The sequence below is a fragment of the Lynx canadensis genome, chromosome E1 (genome assembly GCF_007474595.2).
Source record: "Lynx canadensis isolate LIC74 chromosome E1, mLynCan4.pri.v2, whole genome shotgun sequence".
NCBI classification, from domain to species: domain Eukaryota; kingdom Metazoa; phylum Chordata; class Mammalia; order Carnivora; family Felidae; genus Lynx; species Lynx canadensis.
The window spans coordinates 35,041,700-35,056,174 of NC_044316.2; the positions used below are offsets into that span (position 1 = coordinate 35,041,700).

The 14,475-nt window shown below is 53.2% G+C and overlaps 1 protein-coding gene across 1 annotated transcript in view; it reads right to left on the reverse strand.

Moving 5' to 3' along the window:
- Positions 1–2,987: 2,987 nt before the first annotated feature.
- Positions 2,988–14,475, reverse strand: part of ITGA3 (integrin subunit alpha 3) — a 30,280-nt gene continuing 18,792 nt past the window's right edge. Inside the window, exons 16-26 of the mRNA XM_030295023.1 lie at positions 14,275–14,343; positions 13,573–13,652; positions 13,388–13,465; positions 12,724–12,826; positions 12,388–12,570; positions 12,067–12,189; positions 11,342–11,455; positions 9,817–9,915; positions 5,676–5,801; positions 5,144–5,288; positions 2,988–4,391 (exon numbers count right to left, since the gene is read on the reverse strand). Of these exons, the coding sequence (XP_030150883.1) occupies positions 5,178–5,288; positions 5,676–5,801; positions 9,817–9,915; positions 11,342–11,455; positions 12,067–12,189; positions 12,388–12,570; positions 12,724–12,826; positions 13,388–13,465; positions 13,573–13,652; positions 14,275–14,343 (1,086 nt within the window). The 3' untranslated portion in view covers positions 2,988–4,391; positions 5,144–5,177. The remainder of the gene's footprint in view (positions 4,392–5,143; positions 5,289–5,675; positions 5,802–9,816; positions 9,916–11,341; positions 11,456–12,066; positions 12,190–12,387; positions 12,571–12,723; positions 12,827–13,387; positions 13,466–13,572; positions 13,653–14,274; positions 14,344–14,475) is intronic.

Consider the following 14,475-nt stretch of genomic DNA (forward strand, 5'->3'; position numbering starts at 1 on the left):
CTTCTTCAAGTCTCTGACCCTACCAGGCTGGGTTATGGGTTCCCTCCAAGGGCTCCTTGGATCTCCCAACCTTAGCACTATTTGGGTCTTATCACACTGAGTGGAAATCGTCGGCTGACTCCTCTGTCTCCCCCACTAGACTTGAAGCTTCAGGAGGGCAGGGATGTCTGTGTCTGTGTAATTCACTGCTCGATCTCCAGCCCCAGGTATAGCACCTGGCACACAGAAGGGAAAAAGAATGTGAAAATAGAATCGGGGTCACCAGGGAGATATGCCACAGAGGCACCAGGGAGGAACAACGAAACATCCTTCCAGCTGGCAATTACATCATTGATGATGTTGGTGAGTGCAGTCCTCAAGATGCCAGGAAGAGTATGTGGCATACTACATGTAAAAAGCCCGGCCCTGGGGGCGCCTGGGTGGCTCAGTCGGTTAAGCGTCCGACTTCGGCTCAGGTCACGATCTCGCGGTCCGTGAGTTCGAGCCCCGCGTCGGGCTCTGTGCTGATGGCTCGGAGCCTGGAGCCTGTTTCAGATTCTGTGTCTCCCTCTCTCTCTGACCCTCCCCCGTTCATGCTCTGTCTCTCTCTGTCTCAAAAATAAATAAACATTAAAAAAAAAAAAAAAAAAAGCCCGGCCCTGGGCCTGGCACATAGTAAATAATCAGTAAATAGCAGCTATTACTATTATTGTCAAAATTTAAGTAATAATGAGAAGGCTGTAAGCCCTGAGGCTAGGTGTAGGAGAGAGATTTCCCGTGATCCTCTCCTTAGTGCTGGACTTCTGAATTTTTTTTTTAACGTTTATTTTTGAGACAGAGAGAGACAGAGCATGAATGGGGGAGGGTCAGAGAGAGAGGGAGACACAGAATCTGAAACAGGCTCCAGGCTCCGAGCTGTCAGCACAGAGCCCGATGCGGGGCTCGAACTCACGGACTGCGAGAGCATGACCTGAGCCGAAGTCGGACGCTTAACCGACTGAGCCACCCAGGTGCCCCAAAGTGCTGGACTTCTGTAATGTGGCCTCTGTGCTTAGGTCTGCAAAGCTTGCTGCAGGGTGATAACGGGAGTGGCATGGTGTGGTCAAGCTAGGTTTAGGTGATGCTGAGGTAACCTCCACCCACACCATGCCCAGATTTCCCACTATATATACAATGCAGGTTGGTGGGGGGCGGGGAGGGGGGCTCTCAATCCAGGCTTCTACAGCAGCAGCAGCAGCAGAGGAGGGAAAGCCGGGGAGGGCCTCACCCAGCAATTAACTCTCTCAGCCCAGAATCGATCCACTTCCCTTCTGCTCACAACTCACTGGGCAATATTAGTCACATGACCTCATCCAACCAGGAAGGCCCAGGAAGTGCCATCCAGCCATGTGCCCAGAGGGGGAGAATCACCTTATGGGTCCTTCTAGTGACACAAAAGCCGAGACCCTCTTGGGGAACAGTTTGGAGGTGCTACGACTCCAAGGAGCTCCAGAAGCTTGACATGATCAAGGACCCTTTTATATAAAGTGGGTATTGCCGCCTCTCTACCATGATGTTTCTTTCATAAAAGTGTAGCAACAGTCCTGAAAATGACTACTTACACTGCGGTGTGTGTGTGTGTGTGTGTGTGAGAGAGAGAGACAGACAGACAGAGAGAGACAGAGACAGAGAGAGAGACTGTGTTCTCATCCAAGCATAAACAGTCTGTCACACACACACACACACACACACACACACACACACACACACATATGAGACTGGGGGCTGAGCCTGTGAAGGTGGCCAGAGGAAAGCGTAGATCCCTAGATCCCACCTTTTTTCATAAGTAGAAAGTGTCTGCAAAAGACAGGAGTGAGCCGGACTGAGCTCTGCAGCTGGACTTTGCCATCCCACGCGTGGTGTTACTCCCGACTGAGCGAATAACCCAGGTTTTGGAAAATGAACTGGGGGTTCCGATTATTATTGGTTCTGAGAGCTTTGGGTAGTGGCTGGGGTTTTCCTGGAGGAACTGGAGCTTCCACTGTCAATCATCCCGGAAAAGGGCAATCCCAGCCCAGAAAGTGAGGGGCAGTCAGTGAGGCAGGCTGGGAGACACCCAGGCAGACATCAGCAGGGGGTCCTGGGAAAAAAGCCTGGGTTTGTGCGCTCTCAGAGCGGCTGAATAGAGGATCTGCCTCTAGGCTTCACTGAGTAGTAATTTTCAGCCTCCGGGGAAGTCTTCCAAAGGCCATAGCTTTGAGGACGATTGACGGAAGGACCCAAACCACAATTTAGGACAAAGAAGTCATGGGGAAAGCTCCGTCCTCCCAGTCCTCCCAGGCTCGTATGGAAAGGGGGCCTTAGGGAGGGCTTGGGCCAATAATGTGGGCCGAGGGGGCTCAGTACCGAAGCAGCCCTGGAGCAGTGACCACAAGACTAGGACTGCAGGTACCCCTGCCCAGAGTCTGCGCAATAGATACTAGGACCTTTCCGTCTTTCCAGTCTTGGGTCCCTGGTTCGCCCTCTGATCTACTCAACATGGTGCCTAGGGGCGGGGGTTTGGGTGCAATTGCAGCAGAAAAGCAGGTTCTTATCTGAACCCAGCCACTGGATGAAGGTTCTTGGCTCTCCGCCCTCGCACTCAGCCTCCCTGCATCAGTATCCAGGACTACCTGTTTCTATACAGCAGAGTAGCTTTCTGCCTCTTCCGGACCCTGCACATCACCACCTCTCCCTCTCTCCTCCCTCCCCAGGGCCAGCACACTGCGCACCAAGAAGCCGTTTGGGATTCTATCCAGTCCACTCAGGTCCCCTCCCTGACTTTAGGTTCTGGATCTCAGTTATACGTCCACGACCATCCCTTAGACCAGGACATCACTGAGAGGAGGGGCTGGTATGTCCCCCTCCCCACCTCTAAGATCCCTCTCCGCACCTGGCTTTGTCCGCCCAGGGGTCAGCTAGATGACATCACTATCCAACAGACCGAACTGGGGTTGGTACAGGGTGGGGGTGAATGGAGGCCGATGCAGTGCATAAAAACTGGGAGCTGTTTATTGGTCGCCTGAGAAGCCTATATACAAAGAAGGCACAAGGAGGGGGAGGGAGCCTCCCGCTACAGTACCATGGAAGGGGACAGGGACTGGAAAAGGGAACCGCCAAGAGGCAGGGGTCAGGAGAGGTTCCCTGGAACCGGCCTCAACTTCTAGACTGGGCCTCAGGACCTACCCACGGGGGAGGAGGCAGAGCTAGGTTGGCTGTGAGAAAGCCAAGGACAGCCAAGAACTCTCCTTCTAGGTCCCCTCCCCATGGTCAGTGAGGGCAGAATAGGTTCTGCCCAGGGGGCAGGGCCAGGGCTCCCTCCCTGTTCTACATTCAAGTGTCGCTCCCTCTGTGATCTTGCGTGTGTTGCGGGGGGGGGGGGGGGGGAGATGGTCTCTCCAGGCCTTCAGAGGCCTGCGCGGTAGTGGTGGGTAAGAAGTGCTATCTCCTCTCTACGTCCAACGTCTCCTTGGCCCAGGACTGGTCCCCTCCTCTGCTGAGCGTTCCACTGAGTTCCCAGGGCAGTCCCGCCGCCACGTGTCGAGCTGGCCAGCGGCTTTTGTCCATCTTTGTTCCTCCAGACTGCTCTCCTCGCCAGTGCGGGACGTGGCCGAGGAGAGAGGCTTCACAGAGGTCCGTGAAGGAAAGCCATCTCGGGGGCCTTCCTTCTAGCTCACTCTGCTCTTGGGTCTGAGCACGCCCAGTCCTGCAAACGCCACGGTGGGCAACCTGAGGCAGGCCCCCGCGCCCTCTGGCATGGGTGCTGGGAGCTGGGGGCCCGGCGCGCCGTTCCTTGTCAGTAGTTTTAGACTTAATAGCAGAGTCAATCCAGTGACTATGGCTCAAGATGGGTCCAGTGTGCATGGGGGAGGTGTCACCACAGCGGGGGCATTTTCCTCCTGGCTCTGGTGGAGGCCCTTTGGCTTGGTTTTGGCACAGGCAGAGGCAGGGCCACGCATGTCCACGCGCCAGCCGTGGGGCACAAGCACAGGCCACAAGCAGGGGGGCCCGCGTGTGTCCAGGGCCCAGGGCTGCGGTGAGCACTGCAGGGCCCGCGACCCTGGCCCTGCTGCGGGGAGCCTGTGGCCGGATAGCCCACGCGCGTGCTCGAAGAGGTGCGTGTGCCTGAGTCTGCTGCTGCCAGCCAAAGGCAGTGGCCCCTGTGGACCGTCCGGGGCATAACTTATGATAAATAGAAGGGGGCACCAGGGGGAGCAGGGGTGGGATCGGGGAGGACATCAGTAGTATCGGTCCCGACTCTGCCAGCTGGTGACCCAGTGCTTCTTGGTAGGCACGGTGCTCCCTGGAGGCGGATAGCGCTCCTCCTCCCGGATCCGCACCGCGTGGTACTTGGGCATGATCCGGTAATAGCGGGTCCGCTTAAAGAAGTCGCACTGCATTGGGGTGGGGGGTGGAGAAGAGGAAGGGTATCAGCGATCCAGCAATCCGGGCCGCAGTAAGTTGTGCCCAGCCGCTTCCTCCCCCCACCCAGAGGCCCTCAAAGCCGGGACCCCCTGACCCAAACACATGCCATCTCCCTGCACCGCGACAGGGAGGGCGAGGTTGCCCACCCCACGCCCCAGAGGAAGGAGGAGCTGAGGAGGGCAGAGAGGAGAAGGGAGGCAGATGGAGACAGAGGCGGGGCACTGAGATTGTTGATGAGAGGGCCAGGATGGGTGGTGGTCTCCCCTGACCATGCCGTTGGGGTGGGGGTGGGGCCAGTTTGTCGCCTGGGGGCGGGGGGGGGCTCCAAGGAGGAAAAGTACTAGTTCCCAGGAGAAGGACTCTACTAGTCCCGTCCTTCTCAGGAGGTGTAGACTCACTCCGGAAGTTTGCTGTGTGGCCTAGAGATGGGGCCTCGCCTTGGCCTTGATCCTTTTCCAAGAAAGCTTTCCCAGAAAGCCAAGGGGCACGGGGAGCATTTTATGGCCCCCTCTTGGGACCCCAAGTCTTCAGGGGAGGCAGTGAGAAGACACGTTGAGCTCTCCCAGGGAGTGGAGGGAGACCAGTGGCCTGCTTTTAGGGGTGGTGCTGGGGACAGAGTGAAGTGCAGAGAGGGCCCATGGGGAGGAGGAGCGGATAGGACAGAGTCAGAGGCCCCGGCCAGCTGCGAGGCTCAGGGAAGAGGGCCCGGAGGCCGCGTTACCCGGGTGGGCCGGGGGGCGGGGGACTGCCCCCCCTCAGTAGTCGTCGGTCAGCCTCTCTGTCTCTGACGGCTGGCTCTTCATTTCCGCCTTCTGCCTCTTAGCTTCATACAGGGCGCGAGTGCGGGCTCGCTTGAAGAAGCCGCACTGCGGAGGGGAGGAGGTGGGGATGGGCCATCAGGGGGAGCTGGGGGGTCCTTGCCAGCAGCACTCATGGGCGGGGGCTTAGGGCTGCGGAGCCCGGATGCCTAGGCCCCCGGCCCCGGCCCCAGCTTGGTGGTGTGGCCGGAAGCCAGAGCTTCCTGGCTTCTCCTTTCCAGCTTGCAGGTCCCCCCCCATTAGCCAGGCAGGAATATCCTGGTGAGTGAGGTCAGGATGGGACAGGGGGTGCGACTGGCAGCTGGGGAGAAAGGTGGGGATGACATGGGGGAAGGGTGGGGGAGACGTGAGGAATGGGGTGAAGGGAGGGCTGGCGAGGGTCTGCTGGCGGGAGGTCCCAGAGTGGAAGTCCCAGTGGTGGTCTGGGGTCCTCACCTTCCAGAGCAAGAGGATGATCAGCCCCAGAAGCAGCAGCCCGGCACTCACGGCCACAAGCACCAGCCACAGCTCGATCTCCGCTGGCAGGTCCTCCACCAGCTCAGAGTCAATGTCCACGGAGAACTGGCGAGCGAGCGTGGGAAGAGCCTCAGCCCTGTGTCTGCCCCCTGGGGCCCCATGCTGGGCCCAGGACCCTGCTGTTTGACCTGCTACCAGCAGGGGGCACTCCGGGACCAGAGAAAGCCCCTGCCCGCCCACTGACGGCGGCAGAGGCCTCCATTCTCTCTGGTTTTCCCTAGGTGCAGACCGGCAGCAAAGGACCAGCATCAGATCTGGGAGGCAGCCTGGAATCTGGGTTTGTAACCTACCCATCCCGGCTTGAGCCCCAGCCCCATCCTGGATGAGCTGTGTGTGTGGCCTTGGACAAGTAATTCCTCCCCTTGGAATGTACATTTCATGCTCTCTAATAGGGAGATCATCATGCCTACCTCACAGGACGGCAGAGTGGCCAAGAACATGGGTTCTGGAACTAGACTACCTGGGTTCAAGTCCCACGTGTGCTATTCCTTAGCTGCGTGACCTTGGGAGAGTTACTTAACCTCTCTCTGTAAAATGGAGACTCTGAGAATGATACCTACTTCAAAGGTTACTGGGAAAGATTAAATGTGTTTGCCGGATACGTAACAAGCACTCCACAAATATTTACAAAAAAATAAAGAATGCAGAGCTTATAGCACCATATTTCTTCCCCTACAATGTGTATGTATATTATAATATAAAATTATATTATATATATTACAACATGTTATATAATCATACATTATAATATATTATATACAATGTAAAGTATATATTATAAAATATATTATACAATATTGTTATAATTATATGTAACATTATATGTAATATGATATATAATACATAACATTGTAATATAATATACCATACATAGCATATAAATGTTATATATGGTATTATATTATAAAATTATATTACATAATGTATATATATTTTTATACATTTATATTTATATATTTATATTACATTACTTATTTATATACACAATGTATATATATTTAAATAGAGAAAATTTTTTTCTGACTACAACTATATATCATTCTTTCTTTTTTTTTTTTTTTTTTTCAATATATTTCTTGGGGCACCTGAGTGGCTCAGTCGGTTAAGGGTCTGACTTTGGCTCAGGTCATGATATTGCAATTGGTGGGTTCGAGTCCTGCATCACGCTCTGTGCTGACAGCTCAGAGCCTGGAGCGTGCCTCCGATTCTGTGTCTCCCTCTCTCTCTGCCCCTCCCCTGCTTGAGCTCTGTCTCTGTCTCTCAAAAATGAATAAACGTTAAAAAAAAATTAAAATACGTATTTCTTTAAATGTTTCTTTATTTTTGAGAGAAAGAGAGAAAAAGAGACAGAGTGCAGGCGGCGGAGGGACAGAGAGAGAGGGAGAGGCAGAATCGGAAGCAGGCTCCAGGCTCCAGCTGTCAGCACAGAGCCCAACGCGGCTCGAACCCAGGAACCATGAGATTATGACCTGAGCTGAAGTTGGACGCTTAACCGACTGAGCCACCCAGGCACCCATCATCTGTATTTAAACAAAAATAATCAAAATAATTTTTAAAGAAATAATCATGGGGCAACTTATGGTAGTTACGCGTCGACTTCGGCTCAGGTCATGATCTCACAGTTAAGGGGTTCGAAACCCGTGTCAGGCTCTGTGCTGACAGCTGGAACCTGGAGCCTGCTTCAGACTCTATGTCTCCCTCTCTCTCTGCCCCTCCCTCACTTGCACTCTCTCTGTCTCTGTCTCTCTCTCTCAAAAATAAATAAACATTAAAAAAAACTTAAATACAGGGGCGCCTGGGTGGCTCAATCAGTTAAGCGTCCGACTTCAGCTCAGGTCACGATCTCGCGGTCCGGGAGTTCGAGCCCCGCGTCAGGCTCTGGGCTGATGGCTCAGAACCTGGAGCCTGCTTCTGATTCTGCGTCTCCCTCTCTCTCTGCCCCTCCCCCGTTCATGCTCTGTCTCTCTCTGTCTCAAAAATAAATAAAACGTTAAAAAAAAATTAAAAAAAAAAAACCTTAAATACAGATGATATAAAGAAAACGAAAGGTTCCCAGTAATCTTACTTCCTAGAAATAACTCTCCTCAACATTTCAGTGAACCTCTTTCCGTATTTTTTAATACATATGTTGAACATACACACTTTTTTCTCCCACAGAAATGGGGTCTCTGTGTGCTGCACACTCTTCTGCGACCTGCTTCCTCTTTCGGTTTTATTATCATCATTTTGTGATGTCAATTAATAAAGATCAACCTCATCTCTTCTGAGGACTGCATAGTCATTCTAGAACATGCACCACAATTTATTGAACCAACATCCTAGCGAAAGACATGCAGACTGTTTCCAATTTCATGCCATCATAAACAACGCTTTAAAATATCCTCGTATATTTACATTCGCCTATTCATCCTGTTAGCTCTTTAAGACGTAGTATCATGTGCTGGCTCGAAAGAAGTGTGCATTTTACACTCTAATAGATATTGACAAATGCATTTCCAAAAAGAATCCATCAATTTATACCCTGACCAACAGCATTTCCTTCTACCTCGTCAGCACGGACAGCATTATTCTTTTTAATCTTTTCCAATCTGATAGGAAGAAAAAAAAATCTTGCTACTATTGAGGTGAGTATTTCTAGTTCACCCTGTACAGTGTCCATTTATCTTTATGCTGCCCTATTTACCTTTACATATTAAAAACTGGGCGCCTGGGCGGCTCAGTCGTTAAGCGTCCGACTTCCGCTCAGGTCATGGTCTCACAGTTTGTGAGTTCCAGCCCCGCATCGGGCTCTGTGCTGACAGCTCAGAGCCTGGAGCCTGCTTCGGATTCTGTGTCTCCCCCTCTCTCTGCCCTCCCCCTGCTCACGTTCTGCCTTTCTCTCTCTAAAATAAATAAAAACATTAAAAAAAAGTTTTAAATACATCTATACCAACACTTCACCATATGTGCTATAAACATTTTTAAAAGCAACCTATCGGGGCGCCTGGGTGGCTCAGACGGTTAAGCATCTGACTTCGGCTCAGGTCATGATCTCGCGGTCCGTGAGTTTGAGCCCTGCATCGGGCTCTGTGCTGACAGCTCAGAACCTGGAGCCTGTTTCAGATTCTGTGTCTCCCTCTCTCTCTGACCCTCCCCCGTTCATGCTGTCTCTCCCTGTCTCAAAAATAAATAAACGTCAAAAAAAAAATTTTTTTTAATAAAAATAAAAGCAATCTATCATTCGCCCTTTTAGTTTTTTTATCATCAAATTTTTTTAAAACTTCACATGGTCTAACTTGTCAAATACTTCCTTTGCTACTTCTGGGTGTAGTAAAATGACTCCCTCCCCCCATAACTAAAGATTACTGTTAAATTGTTTTCTGAGTTTTCTTCTGGCATATTAAGTTTTATTTCCTATATTTAAATATCTACTCTAACTCAACTGTATAGTTGGTTATCATGTGAGGTAAGGGTTTGTCTTTACTTCCCAAATGGGTTCTCCCAACCCAGCTTAATAACCTAACTTCTTCCCTGCTTAAAAGTGCCGTCTGCGTAATAACATAAATTTCTGTTCTGTTCCATCGGTCTTTCTGGCCCTTCCCCCACTACCTTAATTTATTTTAGGAAATACACTATAATATATTTAGCCAACCCTCCCTTCAGCTCCCGAGTGTATGTCCTCCACTAAATCCTTTTCACAACAAATTGTTAACAATTTTGCCTTTTTTTTTTTTTCCCCTCCCCGATGTAGCTCAGAACCAAGCTGGAGAACTTTGTTCTCAAGTCTCCACGGGGATGGCAGTTCTCCCCAGAGAAGCTGTGCAGGTCCAGTAAGCTCAGGCAAGGGTTCTCAACCCTGGTTGCGCATTAGAATCCCCGAGGGGCCTTTTAAACATACCCAAACGGGGTCCCCACCCCCACAGACTCTGATTTCATTGCTTAGGGGTGCAGTCCAGACCCCAGGGGCCCTCCAGAGGATTCCCAGGTGCTGCCACGACTCAGAACCACACAGCTGAAGAGAAGACGCGCTGTGCTCCCCTGCCCCGGCCAGGTACCCCTGCTTTCCAAAACGCTCACTCACCCACACGGTCTTGTTCTCCATGCTGATGGCCGGGATGCTGGTTCGGAGGAACAGGGTAGCCCAGCTGCTTACCCTGACCCTGTCAAAGTCTCTGTAATCCTGGAAGCAGGAGGAGGGGGAGGGATGCATTAAAAGAAGCAGCTGAAGCCCCTCTGAGCCTCCCTCTTGACCCCGAGCACCCCCCCCACCAGGGTACCCTCCCCCGACACAGCATCTTTAAGAGGCACCCAAGGGACCCGAGAGCCAGGCGTCTCCACACAAATGCACATCACCCATTCATTTCTTTTTTTTTTTTTTTTAATTTTTTAAAGGTTTTTTTTATTTAGTTTTGAGAGGCAGAGAGAGACAGAGCACAAGTAGGGGAGGAACAGAGAGAGAGGGAGACACAGAATCCGAAGCAGGCTCCAGGCTCTGAGCTGTCAGCACAAGCCTGACACGGGGCTCGAACCCACAGACTGTGCGCTGAAGTCAGACGCTTAACTGACTCAGCCACCCAGGCGCCCCTCACCCATTCATTTCTGCCTCAGGTCCTATGCCGGATGCTACAGACAGCAGAGACAAGGAAGGTCACAGTCCAGGTCAGGTCTCTGGGCTAAATCTGGCCCGTCACTTGCTTTTGTAAATAAAATATTTTTGAGACACAGCCATGCCCATCCGTTTAGATATTGTTTATGGCAGCTTGTGCTACAATGGCAGAATTGAATAGTTACCGCAGAAACCGTCTGCCCCACAAAAGCTGAAAAGATTCATAATCCAGTCGTTTACAGAAAAATATGGTCTAGGTGGCTTGAGGAGGCCGGTACAGGAGTAACTGTAACCTAGAGTAGAACGTGACCAGTGGCATGTGCAGCTTCTGAGAAAGTTCTGTGGGTAGGGGGTGTCTGGGTGGCTCGGTCGGTTACCGATTTCGGCTCGGGTCACGATCTCAGGGCTTGTGAGTTGGAGCCCTGACTCAGGTTCTGTGCTGACAGCGCAGAGCCTGCTTGGGATTTCTGTCCCCGCCCCCCGCCCCTCCCCCAAGCTCTCTCGCTCTCAAAATAAATAAATAAACATAAAAGAAAAAAAAAAAGTTCTGTGGGTGTCCAGGGAGAGCGTTTGCAGCTGGAAAAGTCAGAGAAGACCTCACTGGTGGTGAAGCATCTGGGGAGAGCCTGAGGGCCGAAGAGGAGTTTTCATGCCGCGACAACAGAGGGGGAAGGACCAGCACAGCAAAGGCGTGGACGTGGGAAAGCAACACACACACACACCAAACAGAATGACGGACACACGAGAGAAGGTCGTTTTGGCTGGAGACGGACATTAGGTCATGTCCACAGGCAGACACACGAACTAACGCTGACAGGCATACAGTGACAGGTGTCCCATTCGCTGCATGTTAAATACGATGCTGTCACTGACGCACGCACGCATGCACGCACAGGCACGCATGTGCACCTAAGGCCTTGCTGGGACCCTGGCCTCACCCTCTCCCTGATGCTCTCCCCACCCTGGCAGGGGGCAGTGACCTCCAGATCCAGGCACTGACCTCGATGAAGGTGCTGTTCCACACTCGTGCCTGCACCGTCACATTGGTGATGACGGGGCTATCGGGAATGAGGCACTCCAGCCACACACAGCGGGTGCGGTCACTGCCACAGCTCTGAGGTGGGCAGGGAATACAGGACATGAGACGGTCTGGGCCTCCACATGAAGTCCGATCCCTTTGTATACAAATGGGGCCCAACACCCAACACCCCCTTCTCAGCCCCTCCCACACTGAGCCTTTGTTCACCAGCTCCTGCCACCTGGGACACCACCCCCTACGTCCCCCAGCTAGTCCTCAACGTGCTTCCCAGGCCTGTTCCTCTCTCCCTTCCAGCAGAGGGCGCCCCGCACCACCCACATCTCCCTGCCCGACCGCCCCCCCTCCCCCTTGCCATTCATCCTGCCTCTCCCCATTCTCCAGTCCTCACGTCCAAGGCTTTAAGCCGCTATGTCACCCTCAACAGGATGGGGCTCTCAGGAATACGGCCAGTGTCTCTTCCTTTGGCCCGTTGAATTGGCGGCAAGGAGAGTAGGATAACCACTGAGGCAAGAGATGAGTCTCTTCCCTCCGACTAGGGGCTCCTCAAGCCACGGGGTCACATCACCTCATCAGACTGGGGGCTCCTGGTGACTAGCACCCATCAGCCTTGCTTCAGTGCCCCCTCGTGCCCACATAGGCTGTGATGGGTGGGGATGGTCCCTTCCAACGTTGCCCCGGCCACTCACCAGTTGGGTCTCAGACTTGGCTTTCTTGGCAGCAGCCAGAGTGACTGGCGGGGGACCCTGGCCTCCCCCTGGGTCCAGCTGTCGTCGCCTGCGCTGTGGAGATGGCGGCCTGTCCCCAGGGACCTGAAGAGGGAAGAAGGGGTCGGCTAGGAGAAAGGGGTGGGAGCAGAGTAGGGGGGAGGGAAGGGGGAGAGGTAGGCTCCTAAAGGGGTATGAGGAGAGGGAGGGCAAGACACCGGCCTTCCTCCCTGCAGCATGCAAATGAGGTGCAATGCAAATGAGATGTAAATGAAAGATCCCCGAGAGAGATGGTGTCCTTACCGAGAGAGTGAGATTCAGAGGGTTGATAAGGTCTCCAGGTGGTCGGCAGGGCCAGGACCCATTGCCGTGGACGGTGATCTCTGTAGGGTACAGCAGCCACTTGCCATTGATGACTTCGTAGGGCCACTCCAGCCCTAGGACCAGGGTCCCCAGGGCTGCCAGCCCTTCCCCCATTGGGCCCACCTGTGGGCACAAGGGGTGTCATGACCACCGCCTCCTGGAAGACCACCTCCATCTCACCCATCCCAACCCTCACACCCTCAGACCCCAGGCCCATCCCCCCCCCCCCACACACTTCCCAGCAGTCCCCGCCCAGGGTCCCAGTGGCCCCCTTACCTGGAACTCATACTTGAGGGGGCTTCCCACATCCTCCACAGTTTTCATGCCAGACTCGCCCATCACTGTTCCCCCAAAGAAGCTTTGTAGCCGGTGACTCACCCTAAGGGTAAGAAAGACGCTGGAGTGAGGGGGTGGGAGGGGCCCTGGCAGAGGGGCTGGGCACCGAGGAAGGTGAACTACAGCTCCTCCAACATCAGGCAGACCTGAGAAAAATCCATGCTTTGCATTTACTAGCTGTCTGCTAGTTATGCCTCAAGCGAGTGTTTTATGCTCTCAGAACCTCAGTTTCCTCATCTGTAAAATGGAGTTAATAACACTTGCTGTATCACGGGGCTGTTGTGGGAAGTCAGTGAGCTGATGTATATAAAATTCCTAGCACAATGAGCTCTCATGAAATGGTAGGGCCACACCAACACCTTAGCCCCAGGGTTACTGATTCCTCCACTGCTACCTGCCTTGCAAGGAGAATAATAATAATAATAATAATAATAATAATAATAATAATAGTGATTGTTGTTGTTAAAGGAAGGGATGACCCAGGGGAAGTAGAGGCCTGAGGACACCAGGTCGATAGAGGTGTGTCCGAGGACCTTGGGAGCCACATTCAGGACACAGAAGCCCCAGCCCAGGCACAGCCGGCTGGGGCAGGCGTGGTACCCACATGCTGAGTGAGGCCTGGAGCGTGTAGTCCACCAGCAGGGTCAGGGTCATGGGCCACAGGTTGTCCTGGTGACTTGACCTGGGAGGGAACGCAGGGGGTAGGGGAGATGTGTCAGCTGAGGCTGGGGCAGGAGGAGGCCCCAGGGTGCCTCACTCCTGACACAGACTGGTCTCAAGGTCACTCACGTGGAGAGCTGTAGCTGCGCCTGGAGTTCCCTTGTGTGCAGAGTCACTCCGATGACCTCGAACGTGATGAGCAGCTCCATCTGCCACGAGGGCCGGGAAGGCAAAGAGGGGCATTTGGGGCCGGGCAGGAGCAATGCCACGGGGGACAGAGGGACTGAACCCTACCCTAGGGAGTTGGGTCTCTGGCCGCCTCCCCCCCCACCGTTGTGAGCAAGGGGTCTCCACCTGGCCACCTGTGTCCACTCTTCCGCCTTGCTAGCCTCATCCTGCTTCCCTTTCCCCTTCTTCTCTGTCAATGACATCTCCGATGCTTTCAAGCTACAAGACTTTCAGCAAGATACTGTACTTTCTAAGCCTGTATTTTCTTTCTATAAAACAGTATCTACCTCCTCAGAAGGTTGTGAGAATTACAGCATAAAAAAAGTGCCAAGTGTTGGACTCAGGGCCCGGCACATAGTAGGTGCTCAGTAAAATCCAGTTTCCTCACCTCCACCTGCTCTAGCTTTGTGTGTAGCTCCCTAGTGGCCCCATTTTTCTTAGTCTCTGGGTCTCTCCTCTTGCCCCCCTGTATCTCCCTGTGTCCTACCCTGGCTCTTTGCTTCAAGGAGGTCTGGGAAGCAGGCAGGCAGAAGCAAGGTTAAGGTGCTCATCAGAGTAGCAGCCTGGGACCCACAGGGCTGGGAAGGTCTGGCCAGCACTCACCCTCTGGTTCCGTTTGAAGGGGTTCCCCAGCTCACAGACGATGGTCTCATTGGCCTGGCACGTCCCAGCCTGATGAAAGAGGACAAATCAGGTCAGCCCCTTCCATGTGACACTGGGTCTGATGCCGGAGAGGCTTGAGCACCGGGTTCCCCTAGCATTAGGGACGCTGCAAGCACCTGAGGAAGCCCAGCCCAGAGGAAG